The sequence below is a fragment of the Pholcus phalangioides genome, unplaced genomic scaffold (genome assembly GCF_987345545.1).
Source record: "Pholcus phalangioides strain wild (caught in Gottingen) unplaced genomic scaffold, Ppha-v1.0 ptg000001l_1, whole genome shotgun sequence".
In the NCBI taxonomy this organism is placed as follows: domain Eukaryota; kingdom Metazoa; phylum Arthropoda; class Arachnida; order Araneae; family Pholcidae; genus Pholcus; species Pholcus phalangioides.
In genome coordinates this window covers 5734109-5755342 of record NW_028301594.1, presented here as the reverse complement: position 1 = coordinate 5755342, position 21234 = coordinate 5734109, and the positions used below count along the sequence as shown (strand labels likewise).

At 38.4% G+C, this 21234-nt stretch overlaps 1 protein-coding gene across 1 annotated transcript; it reads right to left on the bottom strand.

Annotated features, from left to right (window-relative positions):
• Positions 1–7285: 7285 nt before the first annotated feature.
• On the bottom strand, positions 7286–13563 carry RFeSP (Rieske iron-sulfur protein). Its single transcript, XM_089243166.1, has 3 exons — positions 13251–13563; positions 10906–11049; positions 7286–7974 (listed from the first exon to the last, which is right to left on the bottom strand). The coding sequence occupies exons 1-3, from the start codon at positions 13465–13467 to the stop codon at positions 7508–7510; spliced, it is 828 nt and encodes a 275-aa protein (XP_089099292.1). The 5' UTR covers positions 13468–13563; the 3' UTR covers positions 7286–7507.
• Between the last annotated feature and the right edge of the window lie 7671 nt (positions 13564–21234).

Here is a 21234-nt window from a genome sequence, read left to right as displayed (position 1 = left end):
GACTTTCTCTTTATATGACTACTGATAAGGGGCTGTTCAAGTATTACGTCAACAAAGTTTTTGTCATTTTTGACCCCCCCCCCCTTGTCAGCAAAATTTCGACAGCTCTGCGCCCCCTACCTCCTAATGCATATTCATGGGATCAGAGATGTACGGGGGGGGGGGGGCTTGTGCCCCCTTCATATATTGTTATAATCAATATCTGTTAATTTCAATACTTTTTGAAGGCTAAGAACTCAAAATTTCTTTTTAAGAAATTCATTGCGATCCCCCCTCTAAGCCATATGTGGAAAAACCCTTGGCCTGCGGACCAAATGTGGCCTGCCCCCTCAAATCAAATTTTGTAAAAATGAACTAGGCAGCACATTTACAGGTTGTTTAATTGACCCATAGCACAATTCCAGAGCATTTAAGTGGCCTATGGCACATTTTCAGATCACTTAAGTGATCTGCGACACAGTTCCAGAACACTTAAAGGTCATTCCATTTCAAATCACCCGGCAAAATGACACCCATAGTGGGGATTTCAATGTTTTTTTTTTATTTGTTGCATTTACCATCCTTATTAACCGTGTGAAATATTATTTGCATATCTCTAAAACTTTTTGAGAAAAAAAATGTTGAAATTTATCAAAAACTGATGCAGGTGACTTTTCCGAGACTCAATTTTTAAGCGGCATTGTTTGAGAAAATAAATCATAACTTTTTCAATTTTCAATATATTCAAGTGAAATTTTTACTAAAGTGTTCACAAAAACATACAGAATATGAATAAAAATAATACATACGCTTACATTTGAAATTTACATGCAAAAAAATTATGTAAACTTTGTTTTTGTGGAATTTTTCGTTAGAAAAAATACAATTTTTCAAACGTATTTTTAGACCAGAGGCACAGCAGTTACCAAAACAACTTTTATTTTAAATTTCTCCTAAATATATGAAGTAAAATAATGGAGAAAAAAAATAATGGTTTTTTGACCGTTAATATGTTTATTCTGGCTCGCAACACAAAATTCATCGAAATAAGACTGGATCGTTCCGATTTCAAATCATTCAACTAGATACTGAAATGCAACCCATCATCCCGGATTCCAATTATTATTTTTTGTTTATTGCTTCTACCATGCTTGTTGACCATGCAAAACTTCATGTACATATCTGAAAAACTTTTTCAGAAAAAAAATGTTTTCTAACCTCACGAATGACATCTCTTAGGCTAACCCCATTCAAACAATATTATTTGTGAAAATATATCATAACTTTGCAGATTTTCAATATATATTCAAATGAAATTTCCACTAAAATGCTCACAAAAAATGTAGATTATGACTAGGAAAGAAAATGTAAACCTTTGCATTAAAAAATTAGATTGCAAAAAAATCGTTGAAATTTAATTTTTGATTCTTTTTATAATGAAAACACAATGGCTCACCTTTGCTTTTTCATTTACAAAAGCTCTCCTGCTTTTCACACAGCATATTCAGTAACATTGAACTCTTCAGATTTTTTTTCCTTGTTTCCCTTTCTTAAAGCAGGGGCCAGAGTTAAAAATTGCAGTTTTCCCCTTGTTGTGATGGTTAAATTCAATCTTATTTCTAATTAACTTTATCAAAATAATCATATTTGCTTTCTGTTTAATATCTCCATTAAGTGTGCTTTGAGATTTATTTTCTGGTAATTCTTCAAAAACTTTACAAACATTTGATTTTAAAGTGTTGTAAGCAGATTCAACTTTTCTGTTGGCATTGTTTGACTTGCACTGTGGAGCTACCCTATGAAGTTTAATTGGTGACTTCTATGTTCTGTAGAGATGAATTTATTTCTTCAAGTGCATCTTGTTTAATAATTGAAATTTTTCCAAGTTACTTCTCTACATTACTATCACTGTTCATCTCTTCACAGTATTCAGTTTCTTCATTTAATTTATTGTTGTTTATATTCACTGTCTCTACAGGCATGGCATATTTTTTGCCCTGGAATTGATTTTGTACAACCATTTATTTCATTTATACATGAAAAATACAAGTTTACTATCCTTAAACCTTTTGTTATTTTTTTCTTATGACATTTTAAAGGATTAAAGCATGCTTTCGGATATATTTCATACTTTGAGAAAAAAGCTCTACGATGCTTAAACACACAGTAGATAAATGTTCAGAACTTGCTCCACTCCTCAATATTGATGTCCGATGGGTCCAATGATGTAATGGATAACAGATTTTACACTTTTGCATAACACTTTTTATGACAGTCAGATCCAGTTTTTTTTTTCAACGCTATAAATTTCAAGTATCTTTTCTGACATTTTACTTTGAATTCCAAAATGATATAAAATATTTAGCTCGAATGTAAATTGTGTTATGATAAGAAAAATTTGCTAACCCTGGAGTAGGCTACTTTATGGAGCAAATTCTCTGTCTTTAGCAAGATCATAATTGAGACTTGCATCATTTGATGGGGGGGGGGGGGGGGTTTAGTTCTAACACTTTTGTTTTAGTTTTTGCAATGAAGCAGCAGCAGTGACTTTATCATCACCTGCTGGGATGATAAAGTCTTATAATTAAATAAGACACCAGCTGAAGGACAAAGACCAGTGTGCCATAGTTTATATCTTCACAGAAGCTATTATTATTTTTTACAATCATCATCACAACAAGAAACATCACATTTTATACATCACCACCAGCAGGGGCGTAGCCAGGAATTTCGTTCGGGGGGGGGGGACCAAAGTGACAGAACAATGGATTTGGCCATCTTTTTCCCTTTTTTTCGGTCATTTTCTCACATTTCGGGGGGGGGGGACCAAACCCCCAAGTCCCCGTCCCCCCCCTCGCTACACCCTTGACCACCAGGCCTTATATACATTAGGTTTTCAATTCTACTCCCATCTGCCTCAGCTACAACAATTAGGTTGTAGCTGATAATTATTTCATTCTTTGTGATTTAATGCCTCATATTCTGGCTTTTTATCAGCAATTTTACATTATTTCTTGGGAAAAATATATAGAGGCTTGTGTTAAATATTATAATGTAGATTTTTTTTCATATTTATCATATACATTGAATATATGTTTATTAAAATATATGCTGTAAATAAAAAGTAATTAAAAAAAATTTAATACTGTTGTGGTAAAATAACTTTATAATTAAGCATGTTAAAAAATTTCAAAAATTAATCTATATATATGATTAATATTATCTGGATTTATCAAATACAAAATAATTCTTTATGCAAAAATATATCAGATTGCAAAAGTTCGTCTTTGTTGCATCATAAGAAATATTTATAGATCAATTAAAAGTGAAATTAATTATTTGGAATTTGAACACTGAAGGTTTAATTTGAAAAATTATTTTATTCACCCAAAACCTTTTTTTTTCACCAACTCCCATTTGACACATTACATTAACATTTCTAATTATTTCATGAATTCATTTAATCCTAGAATTTTAAAATTTATTAATTGTTTTGAATTATTGCATTAACTACTCATTAAACTTAATTTAGTGAATACTTTAATAAATGTATAAGTGTACATGAAAAATAAAATATAAATTTCTGTCAAAATAATGCTTACTTTTGTACAGTCTTCGTAATATATTAATAGGATTAAATTTAAAAAAAAATTGAAAATTCATGCTGTGCATCCAAAAAAAAAGTGTTTAAAAAATTGTGTTAAAAATAAAATAAAAAATAATAAAAAAATTAAATTTAAATGACTTTTTCCCTCTAAGGTTTACATTTTTTCTATTCATAATCTGCATTTTTTCGTGAGCACTTTAGTGGAAATTTCATTTGAATATATATTGAAATCTGCAAAGTTATGATATACTTTCACAAATAATATTGCTTGAATGGGGTTAGCCTAAGAGACGTCATTCGTGAGGTTAGAAAACATTTTTTTTCTCAAAAAGTTTTTGAGATATGTACATGAAGTTTTGCATGGTCAACAAGCATGGTAGAAGCAATAACCAAAAAATAATAATTGGAATCCGGGATGATGGGTTGCATTTCAGTATCTAGTTGAATGATTTGAAATCGGAATGATCCAGTCTTATTTCGATGAATTTTGTGTTGCGAGCCAGAATAAACATATTAACGGTCAAAAAACCATTATTTTTTTCTCCAGTATTTTACTTCATATATTTAGGAGAAATTTAAAATAAAAGTTGTTTTGGTAACTGCTGTGCCTCTGGTCTAAAAATACGTTTGAAAAATTGTATTTTTTCTAACGAAAAATTCCACAAAAACAAAGTTTACATAATTTTTTGCATGTAAATTTCAAATGTAAGTGTATGAATTATTTTTATTCATATTCTGCATGTATTTGTGAACACTTTAGTGAAAATTTCACTTGAATATATTGAAAATTGGAAAAGTTATGATTTATTTTCTCAAACAATGTCGCTTAAAAATGGAGCCTCGGAAAACTCACCTGCAGCAGTTTTTGATAAATTTCAAAAATTTTTTCTCAAAGTTTTAGAGATATGCAAATAACATTTCACACGGTTAATAAGGATGGTAAATGCAACAAATGAAAAAAAAATCATTGAAATCTGAGACTATGGGTGTCATGGCTGGGTGATTTGACATGGAATGACCCTTAAGCGATCTATGGCACATTTAGGAATCCCTTGAGTGACATGTGGCACAGTTTTAGAGCACGTAAGCGATCCCCCAGTGCAGTTCCACATCACTCAAGTTACCCGCTGCACGTTCCCAGATTACTTAAGTGATCTGTGGCATAACTACGGATCACTTGAGTGATTCATGGCGCAGTTCCAGAACTCTTAAGTGGCCTGGACACATTTCCGAATCACTTGGATCCGTGAAACATGTAGAGATCACTGAAGTGCTCAGTAGGGAGAATTTTAGTTCAGGTGCCCACAAACTAGCAAAAGGTTTTTCTAGTTTTTGGCACACCGAGTAAGATGTCATTAAAAATATTTAATATTTTTATAAAGGGTGGTTGATGACTTAAGCATCATCCCCCCCCTTGTCACCAAAAGTTTGCAAATCAAAAACCTCCCCATTGATGCTGATGTAATACTTGAATGACCCCGAACTAACTGTGTTAATGAATGAGCAATGATCCTGTAATGCTCTAAAGCAGCGGTTCTCAACCAGTGCAACGCAGAGCCCTTGGGGCTCAGTGTCTGCTCAAGGAAAGTAAAAAAAGAAAAAAAAATGTTTTTTTGAAAAAAATAGTTATAATAACAAATAAATCAGTGACTTTGATGAATAAATAAAAAATAGACCTATACGGGGCTCTGCCATAGAAAGTATAGACCAGAAAGAGCTCAGTGAGTCAAAAAAGGTCGAGAACCGCTGCTCTAGAGCAGAATGTGTTGCATTATTCTGCAACAAGCCCTAATGGGACTGGAAATGTTCTGCTGTAAAAATTCTCATAATGCTGTTTTCAACACAGTTCTTTAATTGAAATTATTTTCTGAGTTCTTAGCATATTCTGCTTTGGGGCTATAGAGTAAGGTCAGAGATAAGTGGTTCCCATCCTCTCAATCAGGGCTGCAACTAGATGCTTTGCCAGCTGGAGCAAGCATGCATATCTGTCATCCGACCCGACTGCTGTTAAGCACCCGCCTCCATACAGGTATTTCTTGCTTCACGTGATTAATTGGTTTCGCCAAATAATTGGGCAAAGACGAAATTCGTTAAAGCAAGTCAAATTTAATATGGGTAAGATGGATAAAAAAAAATGAAACCAACTTTCAGCAGCAAAATAACTGTATATATTTTTTAATGAAATGAATTCACACTTTAAAATGAATCTCGTGAGTTAAGGTATCTTTGTTAAAGCCTGTTCTTAATCTTTGAGACAAGCATATGATTACTGGCAGGATCAACCAGGTATATCTTTGGATATTAAGGTCGAGACCTCTCGAGCAGCAACTAGGGTCACATTGTATTCGACACATCTCCCTTTTCGGCGTCCACTTTAATGGTCTGTGTTTCACTCTCATGTGGGCTCCACGGAACCCGTGCTATTTTAATGGGAGAATTTATTTCCCCATTGTGCAACCCATCACTCGGTTCATGCCAGCACCTCGGTTACTCAAGCCGAATGCCATGGGAGCAGGATCAAAGCCTCCTAGAGAGATAATCTAGGAGGCTTTGGCAGGATGCCTTAGAATCAATCCAACTGCAAGAGGGGAGCCATAGGCATTCCTGCATCTCATACCCATAGACTGCACAGAAGCTTGCAGATCTTCGTCGAACAACGAACCTTTGCACAGATAACCATAGCTACCAGTTCTAATTGATCAGCGCCAACCATGTCCCCACGAATTGAACTATCCGAAAATGAACACTTTTTTTTCCCTTCAGTACTTCTGATTGATTCTAGTGAGTGTGAATGTTTTGTTTCCTGAAGAGCCGGTACAATAACTTTTTTCCATGGAAAAAGCATTCTCTTCATCTTTTTTTATGAAAACTTTAGTTTCATTAGGATCTTTTTCTTTGGTCGAAATTCTGATGATAGCATTGCCAATGTTATCGAAAGATGCTGATTAGTGAGATCTAGCGAATTGGATTTGAGAATTTGTCCCTCGTAAGTAATGAAATCTGACAGAATTTGCCAGTCCATTTTAAGGATTAACATCAAACTCTAGGCTGAATTTTGCAGGTTGCAATATCTAAAATTAAATTTTCAAAATCGTGTTATAGCAGAATTGCAGCAGCAGTTCTTAACCTTTCTTTGACTCGCGGAGCCCTGTAGGCCAATTGTTCAAAGTTACCGATTTATTTTTTACTATTTAAAAATGTAATTCGTTTTTGCTCAAGTGGCCACGGAGCCCCTGGAGAGTGTACCGGTTGATAACTGCTGGTGTAAAGCAAGGGATACCTGTACATCTGTACGAAGCTTACATACAAGACATACTCTCATTTGTACCTTAATGTTTTAAATTTTTTTTCACACCACTGGTCTAAGATATTACTTTTCCCCCCTATAATTTAGCTTTTTGCACTTGAATGTTAACTTTTTTCTGAAAATTTTATGATTTCATACAAGATTATATATATATCCCATCCACAACTTGTCAATGTGAAAATATAATATGAAGAAAAAAAACATTATAGCCACATTTTAATGTGAAGCTTAATAAATCTCTGGCACCAGGTTGCCACAGCAATCGAAAAAACGGTAGTGGTGCCTAAAACATTTTATATGTCCAATTGCAGAATTGATGCAAACCCCCTTTGCAAATGTTCCCTAGTTGTGTCCCTGAATGAGAAAACTGATGAAGCAGCAATGCTTGTTTCGAGGAATACATTACAATATATTTAATGGATGAAGAACCCAACAACAAAAATTAGAAGCATTATATATTTGTTTCATTATTGACCAACCCAATAAGCTTTTCTTTATTGGTAGCGACTGTACAGGTTCATTTTTACATAGAAAATCCTCTCGACTTAATCACCACGCAATTTATATGCATCAAAGTTCTACAAGTTTCAGTACTATTTCTTCAGAAGAATAAATTAACCAACTAGCAAAGTATCATCGTCAGTGTATTCATAATGTGGAACCTCCAGATTCAGAGGTGCTGGACCTTTCCGGATTCTTCCAGACGCATCATAATGCGATCCGTGACAAGGGCAGAAATATCCTCCGTAATCGCCGGCACCAGCAATTGGAACGCAGCCTAAATGAGTGCAAACGCCGATCAGAATAAGCCATTCTGGTTTCTGCGTGCGATCAGCATCGTGTTGAGGATCCCGGAGAGAAGAGAGATCGACTTTTGTTTCTTGATCGATCTCAGCAGCTGTACGATGCCTCACAAACAAGGGTTTTCCTCTCCACTTGTATGTAACGTTTTTGCCTTCTGGAATTTCTGAAAGCTTGACTTCAATTTTTGCCAGGGCAAGGACATCAGCACTAGCGCTCATCATCGAGATGAATGCAGTTACTGTATTTTTAGCAGCATAAGCTGTGCCTATTCCACCCACTGTAAACGAAATAAAAAAATGATTCAAACATCAAGTAAATGCAAAATGCCACCAATACTCAGACTTAATTTAATTACAAAATCTTTTAAAGTGCAGCTTTTTTGTGAAGTAAAAGACGCATTATGTTCAAGCAGGAAGATAATGTTTCGCTGCATACAATGGTAACATCAGCTTTGGCCATGATCGCCCTTTTACATCGTCCTTGTGGTCTTTCATGATTGCTATGTTGAGTGCAGTTCAAGTAGCATGTGCTTACAACGGCAGCACTAGAGATGTAAAATTCTTGAGAATAACCTTTAGGAAAATATTCTCTGGAAGGTCTACTACATTACAAATAACTTGAGAATATTATTATTCTTGATGAGAATATATCCTCCAGTTATATGTACTAGCCGCTGTGGTGGTGGAGTGGTCATAGTGACGGACTCGCATCGTGAGGTCCCAAGTTCAAACCCACCGTCGCCGCAGTGGTGGTCGGCTGAAGTTGGTTTTCTGTGGTTCCCAACTTTAAGGTGTGAATGCAAGCTGATCTCCCCATTAAAAAGTCTCGCCGCAGAGAGCAACAAGCCTACAACGGTAAAAATCAAACATTACACTTCATTCGTAGTTCGAAAAATGTGGTAGATGGCCGCACTATAACAAGCATTACATAAAAACAAGCTTCACAGCACGGACACGCACATTCCAACATGTACCAATTCGTTAGAAGTTCAGCAGAGGAATATGAATGGGGTACATGTGTGGTGTAGTAGCAGTTATTTGTACTAGTCCTTCAGAAAATATTCTCAAGAATATAATAACATGAACAATTTCTATAAATAGAAAATACTCTCTGAAAGGAATAAATAACCCCAGAATATAATTCTCATTTTCAATAAGAATATCCTCTAGTACTTTATTATAGTAGTCATCAAGAAGACAAGGAAAATTGAAGTTTGCAGCCCACAATATTAAACTTTTAAAGCAAGAAAATTAAACCAACATGGCTGAATCGCACAACTTACAAAGAAATACGAGTGATACAAAATTTAAATGTGTGTTCATTGAAGCAAATGACAGTTTTGCATCTTCTTTAGAATGAAGGGGATTTTTCTTCCCCTTTGTCAATCAACTTTGGTTTAAATTTTTGCTTTGAACTTATTTTTGAAAATTTATCTAATTTTTAAAGGAATTATTTTTAAAAAAAATCTTTAAAGGGTTTCAAGTCATAATTAGCAAAAACTTTTAAAACCTCTCACTATGACGAGAATATTCTCAAAATAAAAAGTTCTTATTATGAGGTGATTACGCCAAAAATTATTTTGTTTTAAATGTTTCCGGAGAATATTCTCACCTCACATCTCTAGGCCACACAGATTCCGAATCCAGCCAAATGTAACGCATGCTTTGTCATATGTTTCCTTAATGCAAATGTGGTTGCTCGGTGGATATTCACAAAGAAATTCCCATTTATGCAAACCAAATCAAAAAACTGTAGCAAATGGCGCAATGAATTATCCTGGAGGCAGGGCAGATATTCATGAATCAAAATAACAATCACTGCAATGGCACCATATAAATTCCCCTTTAACAGAGTAAGACAAGTCTCAGATGCCAGAGCCCCATGGTGACGGGATTGGTACCTAAAATTTGGAATTCATATATATCAACATGGAAGTGGGAGCCTGCTATGTTCAGGAAAAATTGAAAGTAGTATTAATTTGAAAGTGGTTTTTTTTTTTTTTGGCTGCTAAAAACTTTTCCTGGTACTTAGATTTTGTCAAACCCTGCCCTCAAAGCTAAGAAACTTAATTTCAGCTAAAACTGATTCTGGGACAGGAAATCGGCACGTTTGACTTCGTAAATGCTAAAAAATGGTTTTCCTGCTTTTAATGTTGTTTTTCCTGGCTTTCTTATGTTTTTCAATTTTGAATATCTCTGCAAATATTGCACTTAGAAATGTGGATTTTTTTAGTTGGCATCAGGGGAGTCAGGGCAAAAACCTATACGCTTTGCATACTGTTGTGCCTCCAGAACTGTGCACAAATGAAGACTTATATGAAAAATATTGTCTTGTAATCTAATGTTAGTTCAGTCATGATCAAAGCCGCTTGAAAGATAAGCGTGTCCACTCAATGTTAAAGAATGGCCGCCGAATTGATAGCAGCGCCATCTGAGAAGCGGAAGGAAAAACTTGCTGAAGATGGGCGTGGCTTCCCCCGCTACTGCTGATTATGTCGCTTTTCCACAGATATTCGCTGCTAAATTCAGAGGAGAATATATTCAGTATATATATTCAAACCGCCAATGGTGTGAGAATTAACTCATCACCAAAGATACCTTTTCAAGCGGCATTACTATCGAATTACAAAAGAAACCAATTCATCATTCCAGCATCGTGATTTAAAAATTAATTAGTCATTATTATTTAATATAACTGAATTGCACTTCACGACCTCTATCTTGGATTACAAATGGTGAAATCACCATAAAAAATAAAAAAAATCATTTGAAAACATCATACCAGCAATAAAATTTCGGTTACCGAGACATGTCTAATATAACACCGGCTGTGCAGAGAGTTTTAGTTGGTCCTAAAAAGACCTTTTTCGATAATTTAAGATTACCAATTAGCCCAAAAACAAACCACGAGCAGCCGACCTAATCTAGCGTTTCCACGTGAGTAAACAAAATGGCACCAGGATGGGGGGGGGGGGGGGGGAAAGACATCTTCCCACCTGACGCTAGCAGCCAATCACAGGCCAGCGGTAGTAGTACTTCCTCCCCAAACACAGAGGGCGCTGATGTCATGTTTAGATTCTGGTTTATCCATAGGAGTGTTCACGCTTACTATTAATGCAGCTTTGGTCATGATTATTGTCCGATTGTGAGACATCTCTGCATACTGATAAATTGTCAAACCTTGAAGTGAACAAGAGATTTATACATACCAGCGGCTACCAAATAGCTCATAGATTTCCTGGCATCTTCGGAGTCTCTCGCTGATTTTTCAGGATCTAGAACATCTTTCTTTCTATAGAAATCAAAGTTTGGTGCTTGGATATCCGTATGCGCACACCTGACTTGAGCGAGCACTGAAACAAAAATGAACATAAATATTATAATCCACTTCCAGTGCAAACCTATTTAATGCATGAAATTAATACAAAGGTCAAGGTTATGGTGTCGCAGGGAATTTTTCTCTGAAAGGGTTGTTAATAAATGGAATAGCTTACCCCTGGAGGTAGTAAATTGTAACACAATTGACACGTTTAAAAAGAAATACGATAAACATGTTGGGGTAAATCGAGAAGCTATCCATACTTAGAATAAGACAACCATAAGTATTCTTTATGGGCATTGTATAATATTTTATCATGTGTATATATTGTTTATAATTTGTGTTAATTGCATTTTTAATTGGGTTGCTATATTTTTGAAATATATGACATCCATGTTTTTATGGGCATCTTTTTCTCAGCCACCTCATTGGGCATTTTGCCTGTTGTGGCGTTGTATTTGTCATGGCCTCTTACATCAATGGGTGGAGCCTCTTGGTGAAAGTTTTGAGTGGCTGTTAATATTCATATATCATTTAGTAATGTTAAAAAATAAACATCAATTCCTGGGCTTTCAGGGTAGAGCTCTATCAGCCTCTATACTGTGAGTGTCACGAGTAAGGTGCCTAACAAATACATCAAAGTTAAAAAGCAAAAGAAAGGAAAAAGCTTTTAGCCGTTATTCATGCAGAGAGCTCTCTGGGGGATACCTTTGTCCCCACACAGGCAGGTGTTAAATTCAGGACAATGTATGGGGGGAGGAGCAAACTATTGTGTAGGATTTATTGGATTTGTCATATTTTTTACCCATATCACATGCCCTTCCAAGGGGGCCACCCCCCCTTCCCTGAATCAGTACCTGCATGCAAGTAAGCTAATTAAATGTATTAGGAGCCAGGTTCATCTATTCGCAAAGGTTCGCCCATATCCTAGTCCTAATAATAAAGGGAAGCTTTGCCTTGATTATTAGGACCCATCTAAAAAACATCATAGGCCCTGGACAATTTATTCTTCTGAGTTCCTCCCCCCCCCCCCCATCTGGTTAGAAATACCCACCTATCAATTTGCAAACCTATCCATGAAAATTGTGATCGCATCTCATGAAGTCCCAGGGTGGACTAATGCTAATTAAGTCATGTGATGCATTCCCTGACCAATCACTCGGGACATGCAGGCTATTATAGAATTGATGCTGCCAATATTGCTCAGTACAGATCCGGCAGGGTGAAATGGAAATAATTCCTGAATCGAGTGCCATGGAGCCAAGTTCGAGGGGGAGGTTTGCCATCCCGTTTCTTCATCTCGTCGGTTTTTGTGTGGGCTATTTATATCCTTTCACCTTCAACCAGAAACAAGACACCAGCCAGCCCAAGAAGCCGGATTTTCATAGGAGAAGGTTTATGGCACCACATGCAATGTGAATCCCCCAGATGATCACCAGTGTCCACTCATCAATAGGAAAAGCAGTATGACTGTTTTCCTACAGAGCGCTAGATGCCTTACGTCAGCACTTAATGCCAGGCATGATTATCCGACACTTCTGGAGTCAAATGTATCCCGCATCTTTTCATTTTTGTTTGTTTTCTTTCCCTTCCCATGTTTTCAGTCTCCCCATGCAAACAACAGAACAGCTGACGCGCCACATTAAGACATAACATGATAAAATTAAACGTTTCTGCTGAAGCGAAATAACAGCCCTGTTCGGTTCACATGCCACAAATAACCTACGTCCCGGCTTTAGCCTCGGATGATCCCACCTCACCATCTGAGTGAAGTACCCTCATATACCCCAAATATGATTAATGTGGGGCCAAGTTACCCAGGGTTTTGCAAGGAGGTAAACTTGGCTGATTTGCCCCCTCTTTAGTATATATCACCAACGGGGCTGCCCGGACCAATGCTTTAAGACACCACTAATATGATTAGGCAATCTAGTAAATTGATACTTGGGCCCCCCACACGATTGAAGCTCGGGATGATTTTAATTTTATTTTTTTATCCCTTTTCAAACTACAAATTCACTATAGAGGGTCCCGCTTATTGGGATCCATGTTCATGACAAGTACGTAGACTGGCGCTTTCAAATAGGTAAGAGGACCCAGATTATCAATTGCCCGGGGGGCCCATGTTGGTGTTGAGACGGCACTGCAGGCCCCGATCGATTTCCAAGGGAAGTGGGTCTGGTAAACATAAGATGATATAACATCATAGTGATTATCAATTAGAATTATACGAACCCCCGATTCCACCGGACTGGGCGGCGAGTTGTTTCTTGGGGGCGCTCAGCGATAACGCATAATGTGTGTTCCTGGCGATGGGTGCAGGCAAGAAGGTCTCTTTCTCTTCGACTACAACCGGAGGAACGGCTGGTTCAGCCACAAGCGAACCGATGGCTGTCGAAGACATCTTCAGAGCATCTTGCAAGACGACGGGTTTCGTCAACAGCCGATACATCGTTTTGTTCGGGAACGTGTTTATTTAAACACCACAGAAATTCAGACGTCTCTCGGCAAAAGGTCAAAACAAGAAAAATCTCCCGTGTGTTGCCAACTCGGGAAGCGGAATGTTTAGAGGAGAATTCAACTTATTGAGAAGTGTTGCCAGATCCTTAAAAATTTTAAAAAGTAGCTGAAAAGCGAAAATATTTGACTTTATGCTGCCATCTAGGTAACAATACACGAACTACAAAATGACTAATCTAGAGCAGCCATCTTCAACTGGCTGCGAGCACCATGGTGCCCCCGAAGCTCCAAGAGTGCTCAATGCTCATGATAGATTTTGTTCTCGCGAGCACTTGATCAGTTCTTCAATTAAATACTCCTTAAAAATTGCATTCAAGAATTACGGTTATTATGATTTCAAGCATGTGTATGTAAAGGCGTAAGGCATACATCGAAGGACTTCAACGTTTTTCCAGTCGCAAGCACTACCTGTACCCATCATTAAAAGAAGAGCACCCCTACGGCAAGTTTGAAATCCGGATGAATTCGGTCCTTGAATGCATTTCGTATAAGGTGTTCAATCGGAACGTTGATAAAGTGGTCGTGAGCACGGAATCGGACACGAGCAACGATCACTCTGGGTGCATCGGGGAGCACCGTGGTGTCCCTCGAGCCATGGATTGAAGATGCCTGGAATACATGCGCACCTTGTGGCAGCGGGTCTAATTTGACTCTCGAAGTAATGTGATGTGACTCGCGACCTCAAACCAAACAGATCACTTAAACGACCCACAGCAGACAGCACATTAACAGATCACTCAAGTGGCCCACTCAAGATTACCCGCCGCACATTTACAGATCCCAGTGCTGTTCCAGATCACTCAAGTAGCCCGCGGCACACTTGCATATCACCTAATTAAGTAAACTGTGACATTATTCCACATCACTCAAGCGGTCCGTGACACGATTTCAAACCAATGAACTGGCTCGCTCTCTCTTAGAGTTTGAGCACCCTTGCCATAAGGGGTGCTCTATGTTTGATGACAAGCATAGACAGTGCTCGCGACTCGAAGAAGATTGAAAATACCCTCTGATCTAGCGGCTAGAGCAGTGGCTCCCAACATTTTTTTGCTACGCCCAGCCTAAGCATCTTGTAAATGCCTAATGCTCACCCCCCCCCCCCAGAGACACACATATGGTGGGGGGGGGGGGAAGCAAGACGATAGAAAACTGAAAACAAATTTGCAATAAACTTAAAATAATGAAAATATAATTGTGCTGTTTTTACCAATTTCTTTGAATTTAAAACGCTTTTTACGCGTTTTGAAAGTTAAAAACGCAAAAGTTCCTTGGAGAGTTTCTGTGTTCTCCCTTCACATATCAAATTAACCTTTGCTTTTCTCTTCCCCCATCCAGTGCCGTCTTAAGGAATGGGCCCACCCGGGCATGTCCTGGGGGCCTCAAGTGAAGAGGGGCCTCACAAAAATGAGATCTGATTGAAATTTTCCACAATTTGTTTGGTAGGGCCTCAGAAAAATCAATTGGCCCGGGGGCCCTTGATACTCTTGAGACGGCCCTGTCCCCCCCCCCCCCAAGATTAGTCTCTGAAGCAGAGGGTTACTCAGCAGAAATGAAGAAAACATAGGGGGAGGGGGATCTGAAAGTTGTCCGTATACAGGACTGAAACCCTTATGCAGGAGGAGCAGTGCGTTGCATTGTATATTGAAGTGAAAATGTGCCGTGGGCTACTTAGGTGATCTGGAAGTGTGTCCGAGGTCGTTTACTTGAGCTGTAAATGTGCCCCGAGTCACTTGCGTGATCTGTTAATGTTCCGTGGGCCACTTAAGCTATCTGTAAATGTGCTGCGGGTCATTTAAGCTATGCACAACAGCGCCCCAGATCCTTAGTAAGTAACGTCTAAGTGTACCACGAGTCAATTAAGAGATTTGTGGAAATAGGCCACTTACTTGATTTTTACAAAATTAGATTTGAGGTCACGGGCCACAGATGACTCCGAGGGCCACGTTTGACTAGTGGCCACGGGTTGAGCATATAAGATCTAGATATGTACCGCTACGATTAAAATCAAATCGACGCCGATTTTGGGCCCTGAATCTTCTTTCACGTTAAACATGCAGCTTATGATCCAAAGATTCAAAGCTTTCTAGGAAGATGACCAACGGAACACGAGTTCCGAACTATATTTCGAGCATCGTTGCCTGATTGGCTTCACATTCGAGTTCGATACATAGTATTTAACACGATCGTAGTAAAATTTATATGAAATACGCACACAATATATATTTTTGAACTATAAACTCTTTTATTTTTTCCATTTTATTTCATATAATTTATCGGATCAATAGACGAGAGCTAAACACTTGCAGACGCGATGGATAGACGGGAATCGTTCCTTTCTATGTTCCAGTCTGTGAGGATCAGATGGCAATAATTACGCAGTCGAACATCGCTCCCCTGATGTCCGCGTCGCAGCAAATGGCTGCCGTGATGTCCTTGTCCACGACGGATCCGGAATCACGGGTCTTGGCGATTGTGGCCGCGGTTCTGATGATCTCTGAGGCTATGTATTCCTCGATGGCAGTAATCATGATGGGGACTTGCGGGTCGACCCTCTTCTTGAAATGGCGGATGTAGTCGTGGACCTTCTCGATGGAAATCAGTAGCTTGCGTGTCCCCGTTTTTGAGCTGGACGACGACCTTTTCTTTGACTTTTTCTTGCCTTTCGTGTCACCAGCCTGTAATTCAACCTCCATCTCTTCTTCTTCTGATTCGGATTCCGTGTCTGCTTGCTGGCGTGCAGATACCATTGGCTTCTTCTGGTTCTTCCGTCGCTTCTTTGGTGGCACTTCGTCGGAGTTATCAGATAGCTGAAGACGTGAAGGCATCTTTCCTCTCCAAATAAAGACCGGAACTATATGATAATGGATGAATTTTGATTGTTCAGGAGCTAGTACGAATTCGCGACTTTCAGGAACGAAATTTTGGATACGACTGTTTCATTTTACTCGTGGAATTCTAAAAACAATATATAAATCGCGTGCGAACGCACTGCCGAATCATGTCGTGAAACGGCTTTTAATTTTCTCGTGGGCCTCTAAGATTCAGGTTTGTTTGTAACGGCTCGCCATCCGAAGGCTTATTTTACCTAATGTTGGCCTGACACACGATTGCGATTGGCAAACTGAAATGCGTTGGTGAACAATTTTCGAAAATTTCTAGGGGAGAGGAAAAAATATTCTGAAAATGCCAATAAATCCGGATGTTTACTGAAAATACATAGGAACTGATGTTCCTGTCGCTGACGTTACGGAACAAGCTAAAACTGGTATGGGAAATGACGTAGGGACGCGCTCGTATCTTAAAACGAGTTGTCGAGATTATACTATAAAGGTTTCATAAAGTTCTTTTATAGTACTTGAAAAAATGCGACCAATAAGAGTACTGGTTTCATTCGTGCAAATGTAACCAACAGGTTTACTGGTTGTTTTTTTTCAAGTTGTGTGAAACAAATTTTATCAAATTTTTATAGTTAAAAGCAACTAAGAAATCCATTGATTACATTCGCTGGAATGTAACCAATACGCTTATTCGTTGCATTTTTCAAATTTTATAATAGAACTTTTATCAAACTTAATGTAATTCTAGACTTATTAAAACTTGAAATGGGATGAGGTAAGACTATTTGAAACCCTAGCGCGCTTATCGAGGGAAGAAAAAAACCAATTTTTTATTCAATGTGACGTCAAAGTGATATCTGATCATTACAAAGAAAACAGTATACAGGGCAGCTATTGGCTGTAGTGATAATACTGACGTCACAGTGCGCAGTAATGGAGGAGGATGAGTCGGTCTGGATCTTTTCAGTCGCTATAGGATGAGCTAAGGCGGCTATATCCAGTGGCTATACATGCATCCACCATTACAGCGCATTGTGACGTCAGTATTATCGCCGCAGCCAATAGCTGTCCTCTCTTTCTCTATGACGATCAGACATCACATTGAACAAAAAACTGGTTCATCCGTCCTCGATGAGCACGCTAGGATATTAAAGTCATCTTTGGGTACGAGCACATAGCGCACGCTGGTTTCCGATTCTGCAAGCCACACCACACCGTTACGGATTGGTTAAAAAACCTGAAATTCAAGTTTCTATCCAATCCGTAAACGGCGGGGATATGCAGAATCGGAAACTAGCACGCACTATGTTCGCATCCTTAGGATGAGCGAGTGCGTATTCGGAAAATATACCAGAAAAAAGTTACAGGACTGAAAATGAGCTTTAAGTGAACTTCGATACGTTTCTGTCGACTCTGCTCATACATTCTGGGAAGAGAACTATACACGTGAACTCAGTTCTTTGGTATTTTAGACTGATGGTTCTCAAAGTGTGTCCCGTGGGGGGGTGCTGCCAATCATTGTCAAGGGGGCACCACATTTAGCTGTCATTATTAGTAAGTGGTTATTCAATACCATGAAGTGGTTAAATTTCCCAGAGAAATGTTTACGAGATGCCTGTGCGGTTAACCCCGTAAATAGTACGGGGTTAACCGCACCCTGCGTAATTAGTACGGTAAACCCCACTCTTAACAGGGACACTCCACTGATGGAGTCACTCCTCTTTTACGGCCAAATAATATTTTACCTTGGTGTAATAAAAATATACCATTGAAATCCTTGATAAACGGTCACCCATTTTTTACGGACGAATTTTATTTTCGTCCCACCAGTGACCGCAAAAGAGAGGTTTTACTGTACTTAATCATCTCATTAATTACACTAGTAAACAAATTAATACTTTCTAAATCTCTTAAGCTAAGCAAATTGGTGGCTTTACTTAATAGGCGGCTTTCCTTGGATCAGCGTGGAGTCACTTCGGTTATAACTGGAGAAACCGCGAGACACCCAGACTGACGCAAAAATCAACGTAAGCACTTCTTCGGGTATCTCAGGTAAAACCAGAATTTATTGATATGCCAAAGATTAAATGTAGTGCATCGTAATGAACATTATGTAAATCGAAGAATCAAATAAATCAAGTGAAAGTCAAAAGTGCAACGGGCACCAATAGTAAATTATAGAAAGTTGTGTAAAATCATATCACAGGAGCAATCAAAAGTTTGATCGATCAAGGATTACGCGACAGAGGGGTGGAGCACCCCATTCCGCTCAGACAATTCAAACGGTATAAGTGTCCTCTTGTCGAAGTAGTCGATTGACGGTGTATTGATAATTCATGTGGTCAATCCTATCCATCCCGATGAAAATTTTACGGGAACCACAGAAAACCAACTTCACCACCACTGTGGTGACGGTAGAGTTCGAACCCGGGTTCTCGCATTCGAACACCACAGTGGTTTAGTGTACATGCCTACGTTTGACTGCAGTAGTCTTGAATGAAACGGTTTCTGCTCAGCTCTGCGAACCCTTAGCCCACCACCTCAAAACCCGGCACCATTGGCACAGTGACTCGAAACAACGAGCCAGTGATACCATTGCCACGACGATGTTGAGTGTAAGTGGCTGAGCAACTGACCTCCAAATGCAGAGAGGACGAACGCAAAGGGTTCGCTCACTCAAACTGCCGGGGGTCACAATGCTCGGTACCTCTCTGGTCCACAGAGCTAAGCCAAACTAACAGGGGGAGAAAGAACAACGAACCACAAAAACATCAAACGAAGACATTGGGAACCCTTCCCAGAGCTACCTAACCGTGTCAATGCCCACGACCGAAGCCCTGAAAACTGTGATTCTTACCTGAATCTAGATTAAGCCTCATACAGAGGCCTTCCTTCGAGGTTAGATGCAAACACGTCTTACCGGAATGGAATCTCCAACACGAATGATTTTCAACAGACGTTTCAACACCTCCAAAATGTATTTTTAGGAGATTCCGTTACTCAATAATGAGCGAGAAAGTAATTCATTTGTTGAAACACATTGTTATTCAACTATGGTAAGAGCGAATCACAGTGGTGCGCAAACCGTGGGTCGTGTCAATGAACTGAGGTGAGGTTCGGGGGGGGAGGGGGGGGAGTGGGGGTCATGAGAGATTCTCCAAAATAAAAACTTACAAATAAGAAATTTTTATTAAAAAATATGTCAAAAACAAAGAATGCCTTTATTCAGCTGAGCTAATTACCATGTATCATACTGTAATTTGTTTTGAAACGTAATCTTGTCAAATTCTGCTTGTACAACAAACAATATGTCGGCTACGTCATGCCAGAATCACGAATGTGCAATGTCCTCGCAAAAAAAAAAGAACGTGGGAAATGACAATTGGATGGATTGGATGGATTCAGGAACAACTTAGATGGTATAGATCAGTGGTTCTCAACCTTTTTTGACTCGTGGAGCCCTTTTCAGTACATAACTTTTATATCGGAGCCCTGTTTGACTCGAGGAGCCCTTTTTGTATATAATTTTTATGGCGGAACCCTGTAGGCCTCTTTTTTTTCATTTTATATATATCTATCAAATTTACTTATTTATTTTATTTTCCTTAAGTCACCGCGGAGCACCTAAGAAGTGCACACGGAGCACCGGTTGAGAACCGCTGGTGTAGACCAACGCATTTATGTTTACTTTGTTGTTGTTACTGGTGCCGCGACCTGTCTTCCATATTTTGAAATGGAGATGGTAAATGCTTGAATTTTCATAGTATGTAAATGTATACCCGTCCAATGTTTCAGAAGTAATATTACGTCGGAAATACTTGATAAGATTTTCGTGGCCATAATTTGATGAAAATTGTCTATTCGGGTTCGAAGACCGTCGTACGTTTGAGTTGGTCCTCAATGTTTCCTCAACACTAGTGATTGGCATCTTCGGGGGAATTGGTAAAACTGGAACAAAAAGCCCAGTTATACCAATTACTATTATTTAATATATCGGAAGTTCTACACACGGAAGAAATACAAACCACCGTAATTTTTTCGCTTGCAAAGTATGTGCATCGATTTGAGATGAGAAATTAACCTTAGACCAGCGTTAAACAATAAAAGTTTTGTAAAAGTTCTTTTATAAAACTTGAAAATGCAATCAATAATCGTATCGTTCAATCCGCGCGAATGTACCCAATAATAGGCATACCGGTTGTTTTTCAAGTTTCGTAAAAGAACTTTTATCAAACTTTTCTAGTGTAATACCAGTTTTAGGAATTTTTTGTGTGAGTGTTTATATAAAAACACACTTTTAACTCGAAATTTTTTCCCCGCTCGTCTTTGCTTGAGGGGGTTGTACATTAGAATATTTTCGTAGAATGAGAGAATATTAATAATATTTTCGCATTTTTTAATTGAAGACTGACAAGTGTGTTATGAAATCAGACATAATATCAAGTATAACATGCAAAAGCGCGTGAAGTCGATGCAAATATTGGGAGGGCTCAAAAATATGTCATATATAGGAGGGCAAAGTGTATAACGAAATAAAAAAAAAATCCGAAGTTTTAAACGGTCCCCTTGTTCTGTAACTTCCAGTTAGAAAGTTGTTGCCTGTCTCTCCTGAGGCCAAGAAAAAAAATTCCAAGTTTCCTAGCGCAATATTCCCTGAGATATTCGAATTGAAAAACTGAAGAAAAGTTATGAAAGAACAACAAAAACTAACGGACAACGCTCCTCTCCCTCATTTATGCTGTCCTTTCACAACTTTTATCTGATTTTGGAACTCGAATATCTCAACGAAACTTAGAAACTTGGAATTTGTTTTTGTTGGCCTCAGGAGGGACATGGCAACAACTTCCTAACTGAAAGTTAGA

Excerpts from the sequence above, each read along its gene's own strand:
- RFeSP (XM_089243166.1), bottom strand. The coding sequence starts at position 13,467 with ATGTATCGGCTGTTGACGAAACCCGTCGTCTTGCAAGATGCTCTGAAG. Across the intron at positions 11,050-13,250 it reads CCAGTCCGGTGGAATCGGGG|TGCTCGCTCAAGTCAGGTGT; the intron begins GTTCGTATAATT and ends TTTTTGTTTCAG. Across the intron at positions 7,975-10,905 it reads GAGCTATTTGGTAGCCGCTG|TGGGTGGAATAGGCACAGCT; the intron begins GTATGTATAAAT and ends TTTCGTTTACAG.